The sequence below is a fragment of the Lepus europaeus genome, chromosome 6 (genome assembly GCF_033115175.1).
Source record: "Lepus europaeus isolate LE1 chromosome 6, mLepTim1.pri, whole genome shotgun sequence".
In the NCBI taxonomy this organism is placed as follows: Eukaryota; Metazoa; Chordata; class Mammalia; order Lagomorpha; family Leporidae; genus Lepus; species Lepus europaeus.
The window spans coordinates 91,470,187-91,488,985 of record NC_084832.1 but is presented as its reverse complement, the minus strand read 5'-3'; the positions used below and the strand labels follow the sequence as shown (position 1 = coordinate 91,488,985).

General features: G+C 43.6%; 1 protein-coding gene across 1 annotated transcript in view; it reads right to left on the bottom strand.

Moving 5' to 3' along the window:
* ATP8A2 (ATPase phospholipid transporting 8A2) overlaps nucleotides 1-18,799 on the bottom strand; it is a 515,416-nt gene that overhangs the window by 338,548 nt on the left and 158,069 nt on the right. Inside the window, exons 3-7 of the mRNA XM_062195192.1 lie at nucleotides 7,293-7,392; nucleotides 6,735-6,833; nucleotides 5,866-5,911; nucleotides 5,217-5,257; nucleotides 370-443 (exon numbers count right to left, since the gene is read on the bottom strand). Of these exons, the coding sequence (XP_062051176.1) occupies nucleotides 370-443; nucleotides 5,217-5,257; nucleotides 5,866-5,911; nucleotides 6,735-6,833; nucleotides 7,293-7,392 (360 nt within the window). The remainder of the gene's footprint in view (nucleotides 1-369; nucleotides 444-5,216; nucleotides 5,258-5,865; nucleotides 5,912-6,734; nucleotides 6,834-7,292; nucleotides 7,393-18,799) is intronic.

The window sequence follows — 18,799 nt, the reverse complement described above, 5'->3', positions numbered from 1 at the left end:
GGGGTCCACTGCTCTGGGATCAGTGTCCCTATAAGTGAAGACACCCCCCCTTCAAGAAATAGCCAGGGCACTAAAATGAGTCAGTCTATATAACAATTCAGAAAACTCCCAAAGGAATGAATGAGACAAAGAAAATGCAGGATCCAGGCATGAGTTGAGCATCCCTTATCTAAAAATCCTAAATCCAAAATGCTCCAAAGTATAGAATTTCAGATTTTTTGATTAGAGAGGAACAGGATAAGAAGGAAAAGGATGTCACGCACAGAATCACGGGGAAAAGGTGGCCCAGGATTTCTGCCGTTGCCATTTAACATTTTATTGTTCTTATCATTTATTAAAAAAAAAAAAGTGCCCAGCGGCACATCTGACCTGGAGGAGAGCAGGACCATGTCTGCTGGAAGATACTGCCCATTGAGGACTTTCACGATGTCGCCCACTGCCACCTGGAGACCGGGGACAAGGACAGAGGCACAGAAGAAAAGGAAGCACAAACAGTGGTCAAGGTGGTTAGACATGTGCAGAAAAAATACCACACCACGAAGCCATGACGCTTAATTCAGAGAAGCCCAAACACGACACACGGGCGACTGGTACTTCCACCGGCTCTCCACATCCGCAGGTTCCACAGTCACAGATTCAGCCAGGCAGGGCCCCAAAACACTCAGAAGCAAAATCCCATCTGGACTATACAGCCTCCTTCTTCTGTCATGACTCCCTAAACCATGCACAACAGAACAACCATTCGCATGGATTTTCCTTGGTGATTTTCATGGTGTTACACAAGATCTGGAGATGATGTAACGTGTATGGGAGAATGTGCATGGGTGATTTGCACAAAGGACACCAGGACCTGGGCATCCTGGGTGGGGGGCAGTGAGAGGGATAATGGAATACCTCCGCAGATACTGAGACAACTCTATTGTCCTTTTTTTGCAATGATGTTTAATGAAAACAAGTTTCTAAGAAAGGAGGAAGAGTCAGAACCATAAAGAGGTCATTTTCTTACAATGACCTATCCATTAACAATGCGTGGCTGTTTCTAAAACTGCAGAGTTGAGTGGAGCCGACCGAAGAACCTGGGTCCCAGTCCCCAACTACACCCCTGACTAACAAGCTCTGCCTCAGTTTTCTCAATTATAACTGCGCATATTTCATGCAGTTACCGTGTGGATCAACTGAGTTAATGCATATACAGAGGATCTCTGCTTTCCAAGCAGCAAATGAGACTCAAAGCAAAATAACTTGACCAGAGTCACACAGGCAGAGTGTTAGAGCCAAGACTCAAAACGAGGCACTCTGACTAGAAGGCCAGTATTCTGATTAAAAGTAATTACCAAATTTACCCATGAAGAGTACATCTGCAAGGTCCCCAAAAATCTACCGCATCAAAGAGAGATTTGCAAAGCTTCGAAAGACTGCCAGAAAAAGAATCACAGTTTGGGAAACAAAGACCTCTAGGCAGAAGCCCCCAGGCCAAGAAAACAGGCTATAGTCTCCAAAGCAGCACCGTGGCCCAGCGTCTACAACCCTCTACATAATGTCCCAGACTGCACCAGGTTGGAGAGATTGAGGGCTTTCAAGTCAGGCCAGCCTGGGTGGAATCCCAGCTTCACAGAGGGGCACCAGCTACGGATTCCCTCTCGGAGCTCCAGGGCCCTCACTTCCAACGTGGGAAATACTGCCACTATGGGTCTAGGTATCAACCTCTATTCCAGGTTCAGTGCCCCGCAGAGGTACGTACTCAAAGCAGAGGCATCCACATAGCACACAAGTGAAAGCAGGATTTATTTAAAAGTGAATGGACATACATGCACGTGTGAGTGTGGGCCACTCCACTTGGAGAGACACGTATCATGAGTGGGCCAGATCCTTGCCTATACAGAGAGAGAGTGGAAGGTAGGGAAGGATCCCCAAGCATGGCCAAGGGCAAAAGGGAGCCTCTCTCACATTCTCAGTCTCTTTGATGAGACAACGAGTGGTGCCTTAATTGAACATAAAAACAGGGTGGAGTCTGGACACACCAGTGTACACAGTGTACACCGTGGTGCCACCATGTGGAGTTGAACTTCTGCATGGCCATCATGGCGTCTCTTCCTTCTTGCTCCCAAGTGAGACACAGGTGCATCAAGGGACGGTGGGTGTATCTGACAGGTGAGGGGGTAACATTGCACTGCAGGGCTGGAAGAAATCGCAGCACATCTACCCCCATCTAACTCCTGCTTAGTTCCCCGTATCAACATTTCTGGCCTCGTTTGGTGGATGCAGTGATTCAGGCAGTACGGGCAGTATCTGGCACACAACGAGGGCAGGTTAAGGGTTAGCCCATCAGCATGCATGTAACTGGATGGACACTGCAAGTATGAAAGTCAAGGACATCAGCATTCTCTGACAATACAGGAAGACAACTTTCCCAGTGCAGCAGTCATTGCAAACGGTAAAACTGGCTCCTATGTTTTCTGTTTCCTGTTCTAACCACGTTGCTTATCTCTTAGAAACCAAAGATTTCAAATGATGTGATACTAGTGGGAAAACTACTGGGTTTTATAAGCTAGTAAGTGCCTAGTTTAATTTTCAGTTGGGAAAAAAAGCAGGAGTACTGAAATGTGTGCTATTGTTGCTGTGAACTGCTTATCACAGTATGGGGCAGTCTGTGAAATTGGGTTCAACACAGAAAAGAACAGTAAAAATTAATCTGTAGAACCACTTCATATTCTAAGTTAGTATCCAAATTTAAAGACACAAGTTAGTATGCAATTTAAAAGCAAAAGAACAGCATATTATTATATTCCATCACAAAGAGAAGTTAAAAAACAGATGCTACAGGACTAGAAGTATTTTAGCAGCCTAAGTATAAAAACTAGGGATACTGATGTAAATTGAAAGTGTTTTTTTAAAAGTAAAAATATTTTATATGAATGACTTAATTACATAGAAAAATCAGAAGCAATTAGTTTTAAAATGCAAGAGAAAAATTAGTCATATTTCCAAAAGGAAAAAGAAGTTTTTTTTTTAATTCAAAGTGGGAGGACAAGACAAATTATGGCTTTCTCTTCCTTTGACTTCCTAAATAAAGAGACATTTAGATCCCAGTAATCAAATACTAAGAAGTTTCATGTACAAGATAAACAACTTTCTTGTGATTTTGTCTGAAATGCTCTATCTACTTGATGTTCTTATGCGTGACTGTCTCTTGTATGTCTGATGCCATCTGACAGAATTAGCAAAGTGGAAAAGACTGAACCCACTGCAAACCTCACAGGGTGCAAGCGTCTTAATTTTAAGATGCTAAAATATTGGGTCAAAATCAATTAAAGCTACTGAGATCTGCCAGAGAGCTGCCCCTCAGTGCTCCCCCACTGGTTGGCGATACCCGGGGCTGGCTGTCTTGACCTTCAGTGTTTCACGTTAGATTGTTAGTGCTCTGGGGCCCTGAAGGGCAGCCAATCGCCCTGGCCTGACAGCTCTGGCACCTGGTACTGCTGCCCTCTTCTGTACTCCCTTCCTCACACCCCCTATTCAGCGGGGCAGCTAGGCCTGGCTCTCCAGACACCTCCCAGATTGGCACCCTCTGGCTTGTACAACTCTTCCAAGGATAGCCTTTCCTGACCTGAATCAGCAGGTCCAGCTTAGCTGCCCCTCCCAGATGTCCCCAGAGCACCTGAGACACACCCTGCACAGAGCTCAGTCACTGCATTGCAATATAGTCAGCTCTCGTCTCTTCCACTACACCTGTGGTCCTCCAGTGTACTCCCTGGATCAAAAGCATTAACCTCATGTGGGAACTTGCTAAATATGAAAATTCTAGGGCCCCACTTGAGACACACTGAATTAGAAAGTCTGGCCATTGGGCTTAATGACCTGTGTTGGAGCAGCCCTCCGGGTGGCTAGGACACCTACTAAAATTAGAGACCCACTGCATGCAAGATTTCTCAAGGACATCGCAAGGACATGCTCTATTCTTACCATGCCTGGCACAGTCTCTGGCACATGCAAAGAGCTCCATTTAAACAAACCATCCAAACACTTTTGGAATTGAAATAAGAATGCATGTGGTATGTAACCAGTGTTTTGTTATTGCTGCCTTCCCCCTACACGTGTGGGGGACACAATACTGAGCTTTAGGAGCTATTAAAGCCATCAACTCCTGGATGCAGAAATCTGCCACCACTCTCTTTCCTGCTCTTTCAAGTAAAATCCAAATCATGCTTCATTTCAGCCACTGCAGGTGCACTTTGGGGAAGGGAACAGCAAGAGGAACCCTACGGAAAGAGAAGGGCAATTCCCAGTGTTGTAGAAATCTTTGAATTCCTACAGCATGGGGAACACTTCTCCCTCTATGATGTCAAGAATCCCCAGCCTCCTTACTGAGAACCACCTGACTTCACTGCCACGGGAGAGGGAGGCGATGGATGTTTGCAGCGCAGGACTTCCGGACTGCTACAGAGGATACGGAGTTGCTGCAAAACACCATCCAGGGGAACTGTGTACCAACGGAGGCTGGTTCTCCTAAAACAAAGTGAATGCTGCAGGTGTCTTCTCGTGGGCATTCTCTCAGATGTTTATTAAACCATGTTTAATAAACGTCAAGCGGTTGGCGCCGTGGCTCAACAGGCTAATCCTCCGCCTAGCAGCGCCGGCACACCGCGTTCTAGTCCCGGTCGGGGCACCGGATTCTGTCCCGGTTGCCCCTCTTCCAGGCCAGCTCTCTGCTATGGCCCGGGAGTGCAGTGGAGGATGGCCCAAGTGCTTGGGCCCTGCACCCCACAGGAGACCAGGAGAAGCACCTGGCTCCTCAGGAACAAGATGAGCTGGCTTCCCTGCTCCCCCTCTGTGTTTCAGGCTTGTCTGCCCTGCCCCAAGTCATTAGAAGTGAGAATATCAAAAGTTAAAATTAAAAAAAATTCAAAATTCAGATTTAGGTTAAGAGAACAACGCAAAATTGGTAAAAAAAAAAAATCTACATCCATACAGATGTAGAAATTAGGCAGTGTTCTGAGAATTCACAAATATCCACCAGGTGCGCAGAAATCCCAGCTTGACTCCCAGGGGCACCTTCCAGAGGGGTGTGGGCCAAGGAAGTGTGCCTCGTATCTAAGCAGAGCTCTTGCACAGGAGCACATGGCCACATGAGCCCCGTCTCAGCACAGCTCTGTACTGCAGTCTAGGCCAGCAGTTCATTACAAGTGTTCAAGCCCATACTTAAAATCAGTTTTTACCTCTTTCCACACAATGGTATGCCACATACCATTTCTTAACACTGAAAAAGAAAAAGAAGCAACATGTCAGTTAATACTGGTGATAATCAAAAAGGGATCATCTTTCTAAACTTCAAAGAGCTCCTTTTAAAATTCCACGATCAATTCTCACATACCTCATCCTTAGACAGAAAGGTATGACATCATCACCCCCAAAAATGGAGCCCCCATTCCCTGTACCTCTGTAACATATACACATCAATGTTTACGTATGTACGTAAATTAAATATACATTCAGTCCAGAAGGAAAAGAGCCTGCTGTTAAACAAGTTTTAAAAAACAAAAAACAGAGCTGGTATCACAGAAATCAAGAGTATAAAAAGCAGAAACAGGGAGGTAGGGAATTATAAACCAAGGATGTGCACACTTGGAATGTGTAAGGACATAAAAAAAAGTCTTTAGTTCCTAAAAATTACATCTAAAATCCTAAAATATACAAATCCTATTCAAATCCTCATTGTAAGGACAATTCTTTGATTTGTTATTTTTAAAGTGTTGTATAGATAATTTTCTCATGTTGCCTAAGTATCATTAACTATTCAGAATTTCTCAACTGCAGGTCTTATACTTAAGTTTATAATGGAAAGAGTAGTCCAGCCTGGTGCCTTACCTATTGTTTTCTTTTTGTTAACAGCATTGTCTGCCTTATGTCGCTTCTGTTACAGAAAGAAAAAAAAGAGCTCTTATACTCACAAGTTCCAAATGAATAATTGAAATATCAAACAATAAGGCCAGGGGAAAAAACAGGGTACAAAGAAGCTAACAGTCAAACAGCACTCATGTTGTAAAATTCAGATCAAAGGTTTTATTTTCCTGTTCCAGTGACTAAACTTCAGGTGTGGCACTCTAGATTAAAAAGTTTCTCATTTCTCATTGGTTTTAGAGCAGACTAAAAATTACTCAGGGTGATTAGCCGACAACAAACAACTGAATTAACTTTACTAATAAACTGTCTTTGTTTTTTGATTCGTATTACATTCATTTACCTACCTACTCCCAGGAAGATGTACATAGGTTTGCAAGAGCAAGTGCATGTGTTTGTGTGTGTGCTGGGGACAGAAAGACGGAAAGAAGGAAAAGGAAAAAAAAAGAACAGGAATAGGGTTGTCTCAACGAACTTGCAGATACACGAGGGTGAGAGAGAGCAGTAAGACAGACAACTGTAAAAGACCTCAGGCAGAGCAGGCACAGTGCTGCTGTCCTAGCTAACACCATAACACATTGCTTCACTGGCTACCCAACTTAGCAAGCCCTAACACAGGATATTTGACAGAACTCAAAGGAGTTTCAGAGATCTAACGTTTGAAAACAAACTGTGAACGCTTCAGTGACACTGTGTTAGTACTTAATATAGTCTGCATACCTATTCCCAGGAGTCTAGAGGCTGGTTCCCATCCTAAACACGCCAGCCACCCAAAGCAGTCCACGGGTCTGTTATATCCCACAGAACGTTTTTTGTACGCCAAAATAAACACTTACAAAATCTTCTACAATCTCTTTGATGCCTGCAATTGTTAAAATAATGATCAATGGCACCAGGGTGGTATATCGTCCTGTTGGAGATACATCTGGAATTTGCTGCAAGACAAGAGACCAGAGAGGGAAGTTGACATGTCAGAACCCTCTCCAAGAAAAAGAAACCACAGCACTCACAGCCATTCTTTTGCAGTTGTTTCATTTCTAAGACACAAAGACGATTACCTTATTATAAAAACTAGCTTTGTACCTCACATCTTTTTTAACTTTTTATCCAACACTGGCTATGTATCTGGAACAGACAAAGAGGTCAAAGTAGACCTGGGGGCCATTTTTCAATGCCTCCTTTAGTAATTGCAGTTAACCTTAAAGCAGTACAAAAAAGTCTCTATGCAAAGATCATGTTTGTTCATGATCAAACAATGAGGGATGCAGTTAGAAAAAGAAAACCGTATTTGAATATTTTAACTATCACTTTTCCAATTTACCAACAACTCAGTGAAACCTAATTGAGCATGTAATTAAGGTTGTGAATTTTAAGTAATCTTTACAAAGCGTTACCTGTAATAAGGCAATGAAGAGGAAGAAGGCATTAGCAGCTCTTCTAATCTGCTCGTACAAGAATCGAGGTAGAAATGTCAACACGCTGTACTTGGCTGTACTGGAAACACAAAAGAAAAACACTACCATCAGGTACAGCTGCAAACTCCACGAAAACGGTAACAAAACCCAAAGTTTCCAAAACATAACATTTTTAAAACAAAATGCTTCAAAACTCAGGACAAGAACTATATTTTGCAAAAGGCTTGTCTGATCAGAAAATCTCCAGTGTGATTTTGTTTTCAAACTTTGATTTGCATGTGCTGTTTAGCTGTCCGTCACACTATATAAGTAGGCACAGTTACCCACCTTCCAGGAGCTGTGTGCTATGACCCGCAGGCAGGTGAACAACAGCTCAACAGCCCCTGAGCATATGATTGCCACAGAGGTTTTATGCTTCAACCACAATGAATAAATTCCACTCCTTCCACACTCCCTTGTTTGGCCACCTTCACGCACACTCTCCCTGTCTTCCCCATGATCAGTTTTTCCCTTCTTACCCTCCCATATCCTGTATCTTCCATTAAGTTAGGGCAAATTTAAAATGATTCTGCTACCTTCAAGCTCACAGGATGTTTATATTTGTGCCATATAGTCTCTGCCTTGCTCTGTATCCATAGCTTCCACAATCAGGTTTAATTTTTTTAAAAAATTTAATCTGTACTGACTAGGTAGGAATTGTTTTCTTACCGTTATCCCCTAACCAATACCATGAAACACCCATATAAGTAGCATCTACGTTGCATTAGGTATTATCAGTATTCGAGAGGTGAGTTAAAGTATACAGGAGGCTGTGCATAGGTTATATGCAAATACTGCACCATTACACATAACAACATGAACATCCTCAGATGCTGTCATCCACGTGGGTTCTGGAACCCATCCTCCACAAACATTAAGAGACAACTGTGTCACTTCCCTAGCCCCAGAACAGATTATGAGAAGAGCAAGAACATTCACATCAACTCCCTATGTTCCCAGCACATAGCACCCCACAGACAGTCGAGGAACAACAAAATAAGCCTAAGGCATAAACCTAAAGGGTAGCATGAACCAAAGCTCCTCTGGCTACTCACAGGTTTATTCAAATTTGCACCAGAAAAGCATCTACCTAATTTAACTATCTCTCTCTCTATCTCTCTCTTCCTCCTCTCTCAAGGCATGACTCCAAGCCTCCACTTCAATGAAATACACTCCAGAAAGATTATCTAGCAGGTTTCAAATGCACAGCAAACGAGAGCACCAAACAGGTCGAAGGGCTCTGGAGATGGAACGTGCCAGAGGCATGTGTACGGCCGTAAGAACTGACTGCATCCAATTCTGGAATGACAAAGCCAAAGCTGACACCTCAGAAAAGACAGCAGCCGGAAGTCATCTGATGGGACGAGAAAGCAGCCTGGTATGGTGTTTACTGCCACTGCGTCAGGGAAAATCACCCTCACGGTACAACAGCACACAGGGATGAGAATCTGCCTGAGAGACACCGTGTTAGCCTTCTTCTGTGTAAAGTGCCAAAGATGTGCAACACATTAAAGGAAAACCTCCTTTAAAACAGCTCCTCTCAAAGAGTCTGACACTTGAAGGGAAATCACGGAATGAGCTGGAAATGTGCTTCCCTGGAACCCTTCCTCATTTATGTAACCCTGTGGGGAAGCAGCATGTCACCATAAATTCTGATAGGCAGACTAATGTAGCTGATGCCAAGCTCGTTACAGAGTATGAAAAATACATCAACTCATGTACACCGGAGCTCACGGTGCGAAGATTTTTTAACCGCAGCTTAGAGGACGCCGTTCAACAGAATATCATGCATTCCTTTCCAGCAGTACCGACCACTCTGTCTATGGGCAAATCTCTCCCCAGGAACATGTGACTCATCAGGGTGGAACTCATCCACACAGGTAGAACCCGCTCCTGTTGGCCACTCTTAGGACTCTGCAGACTTGGGAAACAACCCATTAGAAAATAGGACCTGGCGAAATATGGGTGTATGGCCACTCGACCACCGCTCGATCAGCAAGCACTGTACCAGTCCGACCTCCAGAACACAGCACACAGCAAGAACCCATGGACACTTCTCCCCAAGAAGCTGCCTTCGTCAGCTGAGTTCCACCACGATGCTCTGGAAGCCTTCAACTCCAGCCAGTGCCTGGACAATACCATGTACCTTCTTCCTCCCAAATATTCACTCAGCACAGAGTTCTGGATTATAGGAAGCTGAAGATAACAAGTAGGTAACACAGAATGCCCCGAGAAGGCTGTTCAGTCTTTATTAATGGTTTCACATATCTGTCAAGAGTGCATAAGACTAACTCAGAGAAGAGAGCTAAATGAGACCATTAAAAGCAAAAGCCCTCCACAGGGGTCCTCCTTAACATCCACAGATGATGAATGTCACCTGCATGCTGGCAGTCACCGAACAGGACATTCCAACCGACAGCAAAGCCCATGGCCTTCCCCAGCTGGGCATCTGTCTCTCTGTCTCTGCCTCTCAAATAAGTAAAAAATAAATATTTTTAAAAAGCTACCAAAAAAAAGGGTTTCAGGCTGTCCTATGAGTTGACATGTTAGAACACAAATATGGAGGGACAGGGCTGTGAAATCGAGCTGTCCAAACATAAGTGCCCACGCCCATCCTGCTCTCGCTGCCTCTGTCTCAGCTCTTAGGAGGCCACAGCGTCACTGCTTGTAAGGTGAGGATGTAATGGATCGGAAGGGACACTGGCCAAGCAAGTCAGGAGCCGCGGCAACTGCAGGAGCAGATGGAAAGCGAGACTGGAGCAGGCCGGTTAGGGGAGCAGCAGGAGGTATAGTGAACGGTTCACGGGGCTGCCCAGGATGAAAAGCACGGATGTTTGACTCAGGTCTGGGTGGAAAGCAAGATCCACGAGTCCTGCGTGGTGCAAAGAGACAAAGGAATTTGCAGAACTCAGAATAAAATGTGAGGCAGGCTAAGCTATCCATTTTTTCTTCATTTCTTGCAAAAACGCCAAATTTTGATTCAAAGGCCTAGCTCTAATTAAAATTATTCTGTTATTTTATCACACACATATGGAAAAGTACATAAAATTGAAGCGTTTGACTCAAAGTTTCCTATGGTAGAGATATCCACTTAGTTTGGGTTCAGTTGAAATTTACAATAGGGACATGAGGAAAGTAAATCTTTACGTGTGGATTCTATAGGGTCTAATTTCAGGACTACCTCGCTCTGGATGCACAACTGTAAAACAGATGCACATTTATCATCCCTGCCCGCAGGGACACCATTAACACAGCAAAAAGCAATGTAGAAACATACAGCCACACTAGGAATGGGATGAATCACCCGCAAAGGGTTGGTTTTTTTCTAAACTAGACTCCTTTCTGCACTGGGCAAGGTAATGCCTTCCAAGTATGAGTTGCAGCAAGAGGGACCCGCAGAGGAGGACAGGGCTCCTACCTGTAAAAGGGCCTGGTCAGGGAACAGGCTCTGCCTTCTCAACTGTTTCCTGACAAGACACCTCAATGCATGGTTAAGAGAGTAATCCAGCCCTAACAACAAGTAAGGGTTCTCCTTACTAATAAGGGTTAGTAAGGCTTCTCCTTACTAATAACCAACAGGAGATCCATATGGGATAAAAAATATACATAATAGACAGTCAGCCCTCCAAAGCTATGGGCTTTGCATCCATGGATGCAACCAATCGTGGATCAAAACTATTCGGGGAGGGGGTGGGGCGGCACTGTGGCACAGTAGGTTAATCTTCTGCCTATGGCATGGCATCCCAAATGGGCACTGAAGTGAAGCAGCAGATGGCTCTCTCTCTCCCTCTCTCCCTCTCACTGTCTATACCTAAGAAGATCATATACAGTCATGTGCCATATAACAATGTTTCAACCAGTGTCAGATCACACCTACCATGGTGGTCCCCTAAGATTCTATCACCCAGTGATGTCACATCCATCTTGGTTTGTCTGCACAATGACAAAAATCATCTAAGGGCCGGCACTGTGGCATAGTGGGTGGGGGCACAATTTGCAGTGCCAGTATCCCATATGGGCGCCAGTTCAAGTCCCATCTGCTCCTCTTCTGATCCAGCTCTCTGCTGTGGTCTGGGAAAGTGGTGGAGGATGGCCCAAGTCCTTGGGCCCCTGCAGCTGCATGAGAGACCCAGAAGAAGCTCCTGGCTCCTGGCTTTGGATTAGTGCAGCTCTAGCCGTTGTGGCCATTTGGGGAGTGAGCCAATGGATGCAGGACCTTTCTCTGTCTCTGCTTCTGCCTTTCTGTAACTCTGTCTTTCAAATAAATAAACAAATCTTTTTCAAAAATCATCTAATGATACATTACTTAGAACATATCCCCATGGCTGAGTGGCACAGAACTGCGTGTGTGTGTGTGTGTGTGTCTAAGAGAGAAAGAAAGAAAGAGCTGTCACAAGGAATTGGTTCACATAACTATGGCCTCCAGCACGTCCTGAGCTGGAGACCCAGAGAAGTCAATGGTGTGGCCACAATCCAAAGACTGGCAACTTGAAACTCAGAAGAACTAATATTTCAGTTCAAGTTCAAAGACAGGAAAAAAATCAATGTCCATTTTAAAGATCATCAGGCAGGGGAAATTCTTATGGGGAGCTGGGTGGGGATTAGCCTTTTGGTCCCCTTCAGACTTTCAGGAACTGGATGAGATCCACTCACAATAGGGAGGGCCATCTGCTCACCAAAGTCTACTGCTTCAAATGTTAACACTCTCACAGACACACCCAGAATTATGTTCTATGTACTATATACCTGGGCACCCAGCGGCCCAAGCAAGTAGACTCCTGAAAGCAAGCACTGCAGCCACATATTAGGCAGGGCAGTGAGTAGGGCAGAGAGTGCCTATGGCAAAGAGGTAAGCCTCCTCTTTCAGGGTGCAGAACTGCAAATCGAGCTGCAGGAAGCGCCAACAATGGAAAAGGGACTTGGGCAAAGAAAGAAATCAAAGGGATCTCAGGGGTAAGCATCTAGGGAATGCACACAGGATAAATCAGACAGCAATAAATGAAAAAGACAACAAAAGAAGCACCACCGTTCCACTCTCAGCAGGCCCCTTCTCCCGACTACAGGGAAACTTACAAGCCCAGACTGCCACATCCATGGCCCACGAGGACTTGCAGGACCAACCATCCAAATAGCACAGAAGACAGAAGGCAGCTTACACTTGAAATTGCTTCACCAAGACGTGAGGTTTGCTCTCTGACCAGCCCCCCGCCATATGGCACCCCATCAGTCTTCTCTTTGCAAGCTACCTGGTATGTGCAAACAGTACATACTATGAAAAACACAGCCAAAAATGAAAACATGGGAAAGGGAGACTTATGGAAATAGTGCAGTAAACCTTAAAAGAGTACTTTTAAAATGGCACATCCTCAAATTTACAAGATGATACATAACACATTCATATAAAATAAGCATAAGTGACAATTTCTAAAAAGAAATGGGATAAAAAAGCTATTGGGGATTAGAAGTTTGCTAGCCTAACTAAAATAATTCAATAAAAAGAATGGAAAATAAAGGCAAATCTCTTTTAAAAAATCAAGATGAGAATAAAATAAACTTAACAGAACAAATATTAGAACCAATATTCAACCATTAAGAATCATACACACACACACACACACACCAAAAAAAAAAAAAAAAAACAGAGAAAGAGATTAAAAAGTTATACAACAGGGGCCAGTGTTGTGATGCAGCGAGTTAAGCCGCCATCTGAGACCTAGCATCCCATATGGGCTCCAGCTCAAGTTCTAGCCGCTCCACTTCTGATCCAGCTCCCTGCTAATGGGTCGGGGAAATGAGCAAAGGAAGACCCAAGTACTTGGGCCCCTGTACCTATGTGGGAGACTGGGAAGGAGCTCCTAGCTCCTGGCTTCAGTTTGGCCCATCCCCAGCCATTGCAATCATTTGGGGTGTGAACCACTGGTTGGAAGATCTTTCTCTCTGCGTATCTCCCTCTCTATATATAACTCTGCCTTTCAAATAAATAAATATTAAATAAAAGTTATACAACAAAATTTCCTTGAACCCATAATATATAGTTTCTTGTTGAAAGAGCTCAGCAAGTATCCAAAACAGTAAGAGACCCATGCCAAAAATTTTAAATTAAAGTATATCAAATGTTTTAAGACATAAAACTATAAAATGAGTTTATTTATGCAGAGGAAAAATAGGACATTAAACTTTTTAGTAGCAACATAAACAGCTAGAACATTTTAGATTTCTATACCCAGCCAAGCTATCAAACGCTCAAACTGGCTTTTCAGATACGCTTTCTAAGGAAGCTCCCTATGGCAAGGTGTGCTTCAACAAGAGTAGACAGCAATCAAAAAGAAAAGAAGAAGCCACACAGACATATAGTATCCACAAATCACAGAACCCTCCTTAGCAAGAAGGTTCCAGCATGACTGCTTTAAAACACACCCATAGAGCCACCAATTTCTCGGGGAAGGGATCTTAGGGGAGATGATGAAGGGGAAATAGAATTGAGATGTTATCTTGAGAGAACACTTTTAAAACACAAAGAATTTCAAAAAGTTTGGAAATGGAATTAAAAGATAAATGTATTTTGTTGTAAAAAAATCCATAAATTTTTTTGTAATATGTATTTTCATTAACATTTCGAAGATCCCTTGCATATAGAGAAGTTGCATAACATACTGATAGATACAAAATACCAATCTGATGAAACAAATAAGGGTTAATAAGGAGTTGTTTACATAGAAAAACAAGGCAGGAGGCTGGCGCCCCGGCTCACTAGGCTAATCCTCCACCTGCAGTGCCAGCACCCCATGTTCTAGTCCTGGTTGGGGTGCTGGATTCTGTCCTGGCTGCTCCTCTCCCAGTCCAGCTCTCTGCTGTGGCCCGGGAGTGCATTGGAGGATGGCCCAAGTCCTTGGGCCCTGCACCCACATGGGAAACCAGGATCCTGGCTTCAGATCGGCACAGGTGCCGGCCATAGCGGCCATTTGGGGGGTGAACCAATGGAAGGAAGACCTTTCTCTCTGTCTCTCTCTCTCTCTCTCACTGTCTAACTCTGCCTGTCAAAAAAAAAAAAGAAAGAAAAATGAGGCAGGAAAAGCAAATGCCACAGGGAAGAGGCAAACATGATATACTACTTCACTACTTGGCCCTGAATGAAGTAAGTTAAATCTTCATCTGCAAGAGAATTCCAAGAGATCGTTTCTACACTTAACTTAAAAAACAGTGAAAATCGTATTTCTAAGTTTAATTGTTTGAAATATGGAGGAAACCACCAAAGAATTACAACCAGAAAGACTTCAAAGTGGTTGCCTTTGGTGGAACAGGGCCAGGCTGGGAGGGATGGGCTGGAGATCACTGAGGTTCGTGATAAGCCCTTCCAAAGTACTTGAACTTTTAGCCACCTACATGTATTAGTTTAAAAATAATTTAATATTTTAAATAAACATGAATAGTATCCAGATATAACTTTCAAGGACAATCCATTCTTTCAGCTATATTTGGAAAGGTTATACATAAGGAGTTGTTTATTAGAACATGGAGTTAGTCTACAGACTCCATCTGTTCTTATATTACTTCCTGCCAAAAAAAAGATCTAGTAACCACTCATATCTAATATTACTCCCCACAACTGCTTCCTTCTGCCAGCAACAACAGAGCCCCAGACCACAGATAAAGAAGAAACTCATGTGCCTGCAGGAGACTAAGAAGACACAAGCCTAAGTGCAGCACTCACGGTGCAAACTTTCAATACCTTCCTTGGAGTTTCCCTTTGAGATGAGCAGCCTGGTTTTCACAATGGGATTTCACCCTGTTGCTTTCACTCTTGTTGCTTTCCATCCTCTGCCAAATTCCCAGAACATCTTTCTCTCTTCTCATAAAACCACATCTTTCTCCTCTCCTGAGCCAATAGTCTAAGGGGTTATGTTCTCTAACAAGCTTTTCCCTATTCTTGTCTACCCAAAGTGTACAGTGTGTAGTCCATCCATCCATCCATTTCCATGCTGTGTGCGTGTGTGTGAAAGAGACAACGACACAGAGTGAAAGTAGTCTTCTCTTATATGGTGAACTCTAAGCTGGCCACATCAATTGTTTACTTTCTTCACCACCTCTACACTCACACTTTGCAAGCTCTCTGCACACCTCAGGCCAACAGCACAGTGCCCTCTGCTGGCCAGTTGTCACAGCACGTTTGGAGCAGCAGGTCTCAGCCAAATGAATTAAATTTTCAGAAATTATCTAACAAAAATCCTCATAGTAATAATGAATACAGGGGGGTTGGCGCTGTGACACAGTGGGTTAAAGCCTCAGCCTGCAGTGCTGGCATCCCATATGGGCACCAATTTGTGTCCCGGCTGCTCCACTTTTTTTTTTTTTTTTTTTGACAGGCAGAGTGGACAGTGAGGGAGAGACAGAGGGAAAAGTCTTCCTTTGCCGTTGGTTCACCCTCCAATGGCCGCCGCGGCCGGTGCACCACGCTGATCCAAAGGCAGAAGCCAGGTGCTTCTCCTAGTCTCCCACGGGGTGCAGGGCCCAACGACTTGGGCCATCCTCCACTGCACTCCCAGGCTACAGCAGAGAGCTGGCCTGGAAGGGGGCAACTGGGACAGAATCCGGCGCCCCGACTGGGACTAGAACCTGGTGTGCCAATGCCGCAGGCAGAGGATTAGCCTATTGAGCCACAGCTCCGTCCTGCTCCACTTCTGATCCAGCTCTCTGCTATGGCTTGGGAAAGCAGAAGAAGATGGCCCAAGTTCTTGTGCCTCTGCACCCACGTGGGAGATCTGGAAAAAGCTCCTGGCTCCTGGCTTCTGATTGGCTCAGCTCTGGCCATTGTGGCCATTTGGGGAGTGAACCACCAGATGAAGACCTCTCTCTCTCTCTGTGCCTATACCTCTCTCTGTAACTCTTTCAAATAAGTAAAATAAATTAAAAAAAAAAAGCTCCTCTCTTAAAAAAAATAATGAACACAGGAGGTCAGAGACGCTAAGGTGGTCAGCTTTTGGCTTTGTCGATGCTTGTGGGCTTTGTCTGATCCATGCCTGGTCTTTCCCTGGAAAGGCAGGGAGGGCCTCTACCACAAGAGGCAGGAGTCGCCACTGTAGTTCCGAGCTTGAAGTGGCTAGGACTTCTCTTACCCTTGTGTCCTGAGAAGACACAGATGTGGGCCTCAGCTCCTACCCTGAACTCAGCAGATCGGCCCATGAAAACTTCTATATTGAGACAAAGGAAACCATCGATCAGAAAACAACACCTATTACCATGGGCTTGGCAGCAAGGAAGAGAACCGGTGGTGGACATCCTGCAAACGGAGAAGCAGACTGAAAGGCGACAGAGAAGCTGACGCTGGGTGGTGGGGAGAGGTGTAACATTCCAGCCCCTCAATCGAGAAATGTCAGTAAGAACCAACAACACAACAAGGATTAGAATTCCTAGATGAAGATTGTTCATAAGAAAAAAAGAAAGAAAGAGGACATAATTATAACTCATTAGCAGCTGCATGGCAGGCCATGCAAAATGGAGGGAAGAACAAAAATGTTCCAAATAATCAAAACTGGAACTCTAAACTGTCAGGTCCTAGTTGATTTTTTAAGCCACGAGCTAATCAGAACTATGCTGGAGCCCAAACCACAAAGCCACCGGAGTTCCTGGTTCATTTAATCCTTCCAATAAAGAAACAATGGCATTTCAACATGAAACTTCCTTAAAGTAGAGGTATAACAAAAGATAAAGTCCTAACATTTAAATTGGTCTGAAACAAATCTGAATAGTGAATTTAATCTACTTGTGTAAAACAATGAGTGTAATCAAACATCTCAATAGCTTTGTGATGGAATGGTAGTATCAGCACAACTTAAAATAACTGAATAATTGTACTTAATAGCAACTGTCCCCAGCTGAGTAACTTTGAAGTGAAACCATTCAAATTTAGATTCCCATTCAAGTTTAGATTTGGGGAGGGGCAAAGAAAACAATTTTTCTATTGTCTGTTGGGGGAAAGTGGCTAAGATTATCATGCATGGATCAGTAGACTGACTTGTTTAAAGTTGGTGAATCAGATTAATAATAACCTAAGACAGACAAGGATTGAGAATTAGTTGAACCTTTGAAAGCTCATGTTCTAGAAACACTCAAATCAGTAATATGTCAACAACCTAATGCGCTGCCAAAATAAAATGTGAATTTTCCTCAATAAGTCACACTTCAGCAAGGTACACAGTGGTGAGTGTGAAAAGGACAAGCAAGAGTTAGAATGAGGCACTGCATACCCCAATGGTCTTCTTAACTGCTGATAGATAGCTGTCTGCCAACGAACGCACCCAAACCATTTTTTATAGAAACAGTCAAATAATAGCTTTCTTTCTCAATAGCTTTTTTAAAACAATGCCCATTTTTAAAAAAGATTTTATTTGTTTATTTGAGAGGTAGAGTTACAGATAGTGATAGGGAGAGACAGAGAGAAAGGTCTTCCATCCACTGGTTCACTCCCCAAATGACCTCAACGGCCAGAGCTGAGCTGATCCAATGCCAGGAGCCAGGAGCTTCTTCCAGTTCTTCCATGCGGGTGCAGGGACCCAAGTGCTTGGGCCATATTCTACTGCTTTCCCACGCCATAGCAGAGAACTGGATCAGAAGAGGAGCAACAGGGACACGAACCAGTGCCCATATGGGATGCCAGTGCTGCAGGCAGAGGACTAACTTACTGCACCACAGAGCTGGCCCCTCAATAGCTTTCAAATACACCTTTTGTATTACAGCACTGCACAAGTTATTCTGACAGTGATTTAGCCTCTTAACTTCCCTGAAAAGCTTACTTAAAGTGAGGAATTGTGAAAGTTTTGAGCACCTAAGGAAGAAAGATCCACGTAGATACATGTAATCATGTAGCATAGGTAGTTTTCCTTGCTGAATATAATACCATGGACTTTTTTTATACCATGGCCTAATTTTAAAGGTCTGAAATGTTTTTAAAGTTTGCCCCCGTGCTAAAATGACCGTGTATGTAATGATCAGTTTGGATGTAAACTATATTTCAAAGGAAACCCTAGTGTGAAATGAGTTTTATAATATAACTTAAAAAGCTTTAAGCTGCTAAAACACTTCCTATTTTTAAGAGATGTGAAATACAGTACAGGAGTATTTTTTTTTTTCCTAATGAAGCCCAAGGATGAGCTATGAAGGAGTTCCTCCAATTCTAAAGATTCATCTTGGCTTTTGCTAATTCTTACAATCTATGATACAAATATAGTTCAATGTGGGGCACGAGTGGGATTTTGTGTGTGGGTAAGCAATCCAGGGGACCATCTATATAAAAAGGCATTGCTTACATGTAATACTTTGATAATGTGTTTTACCAACTTGAAAGGTAAATACTAAATAAAACTGTTAAAAGATTAAAAAAAAAAGAAATAATGAATAAGGAAGAATTTGAAAGTCTTATTGCATTTGGTCTTTGTATATTCACTCGTGGT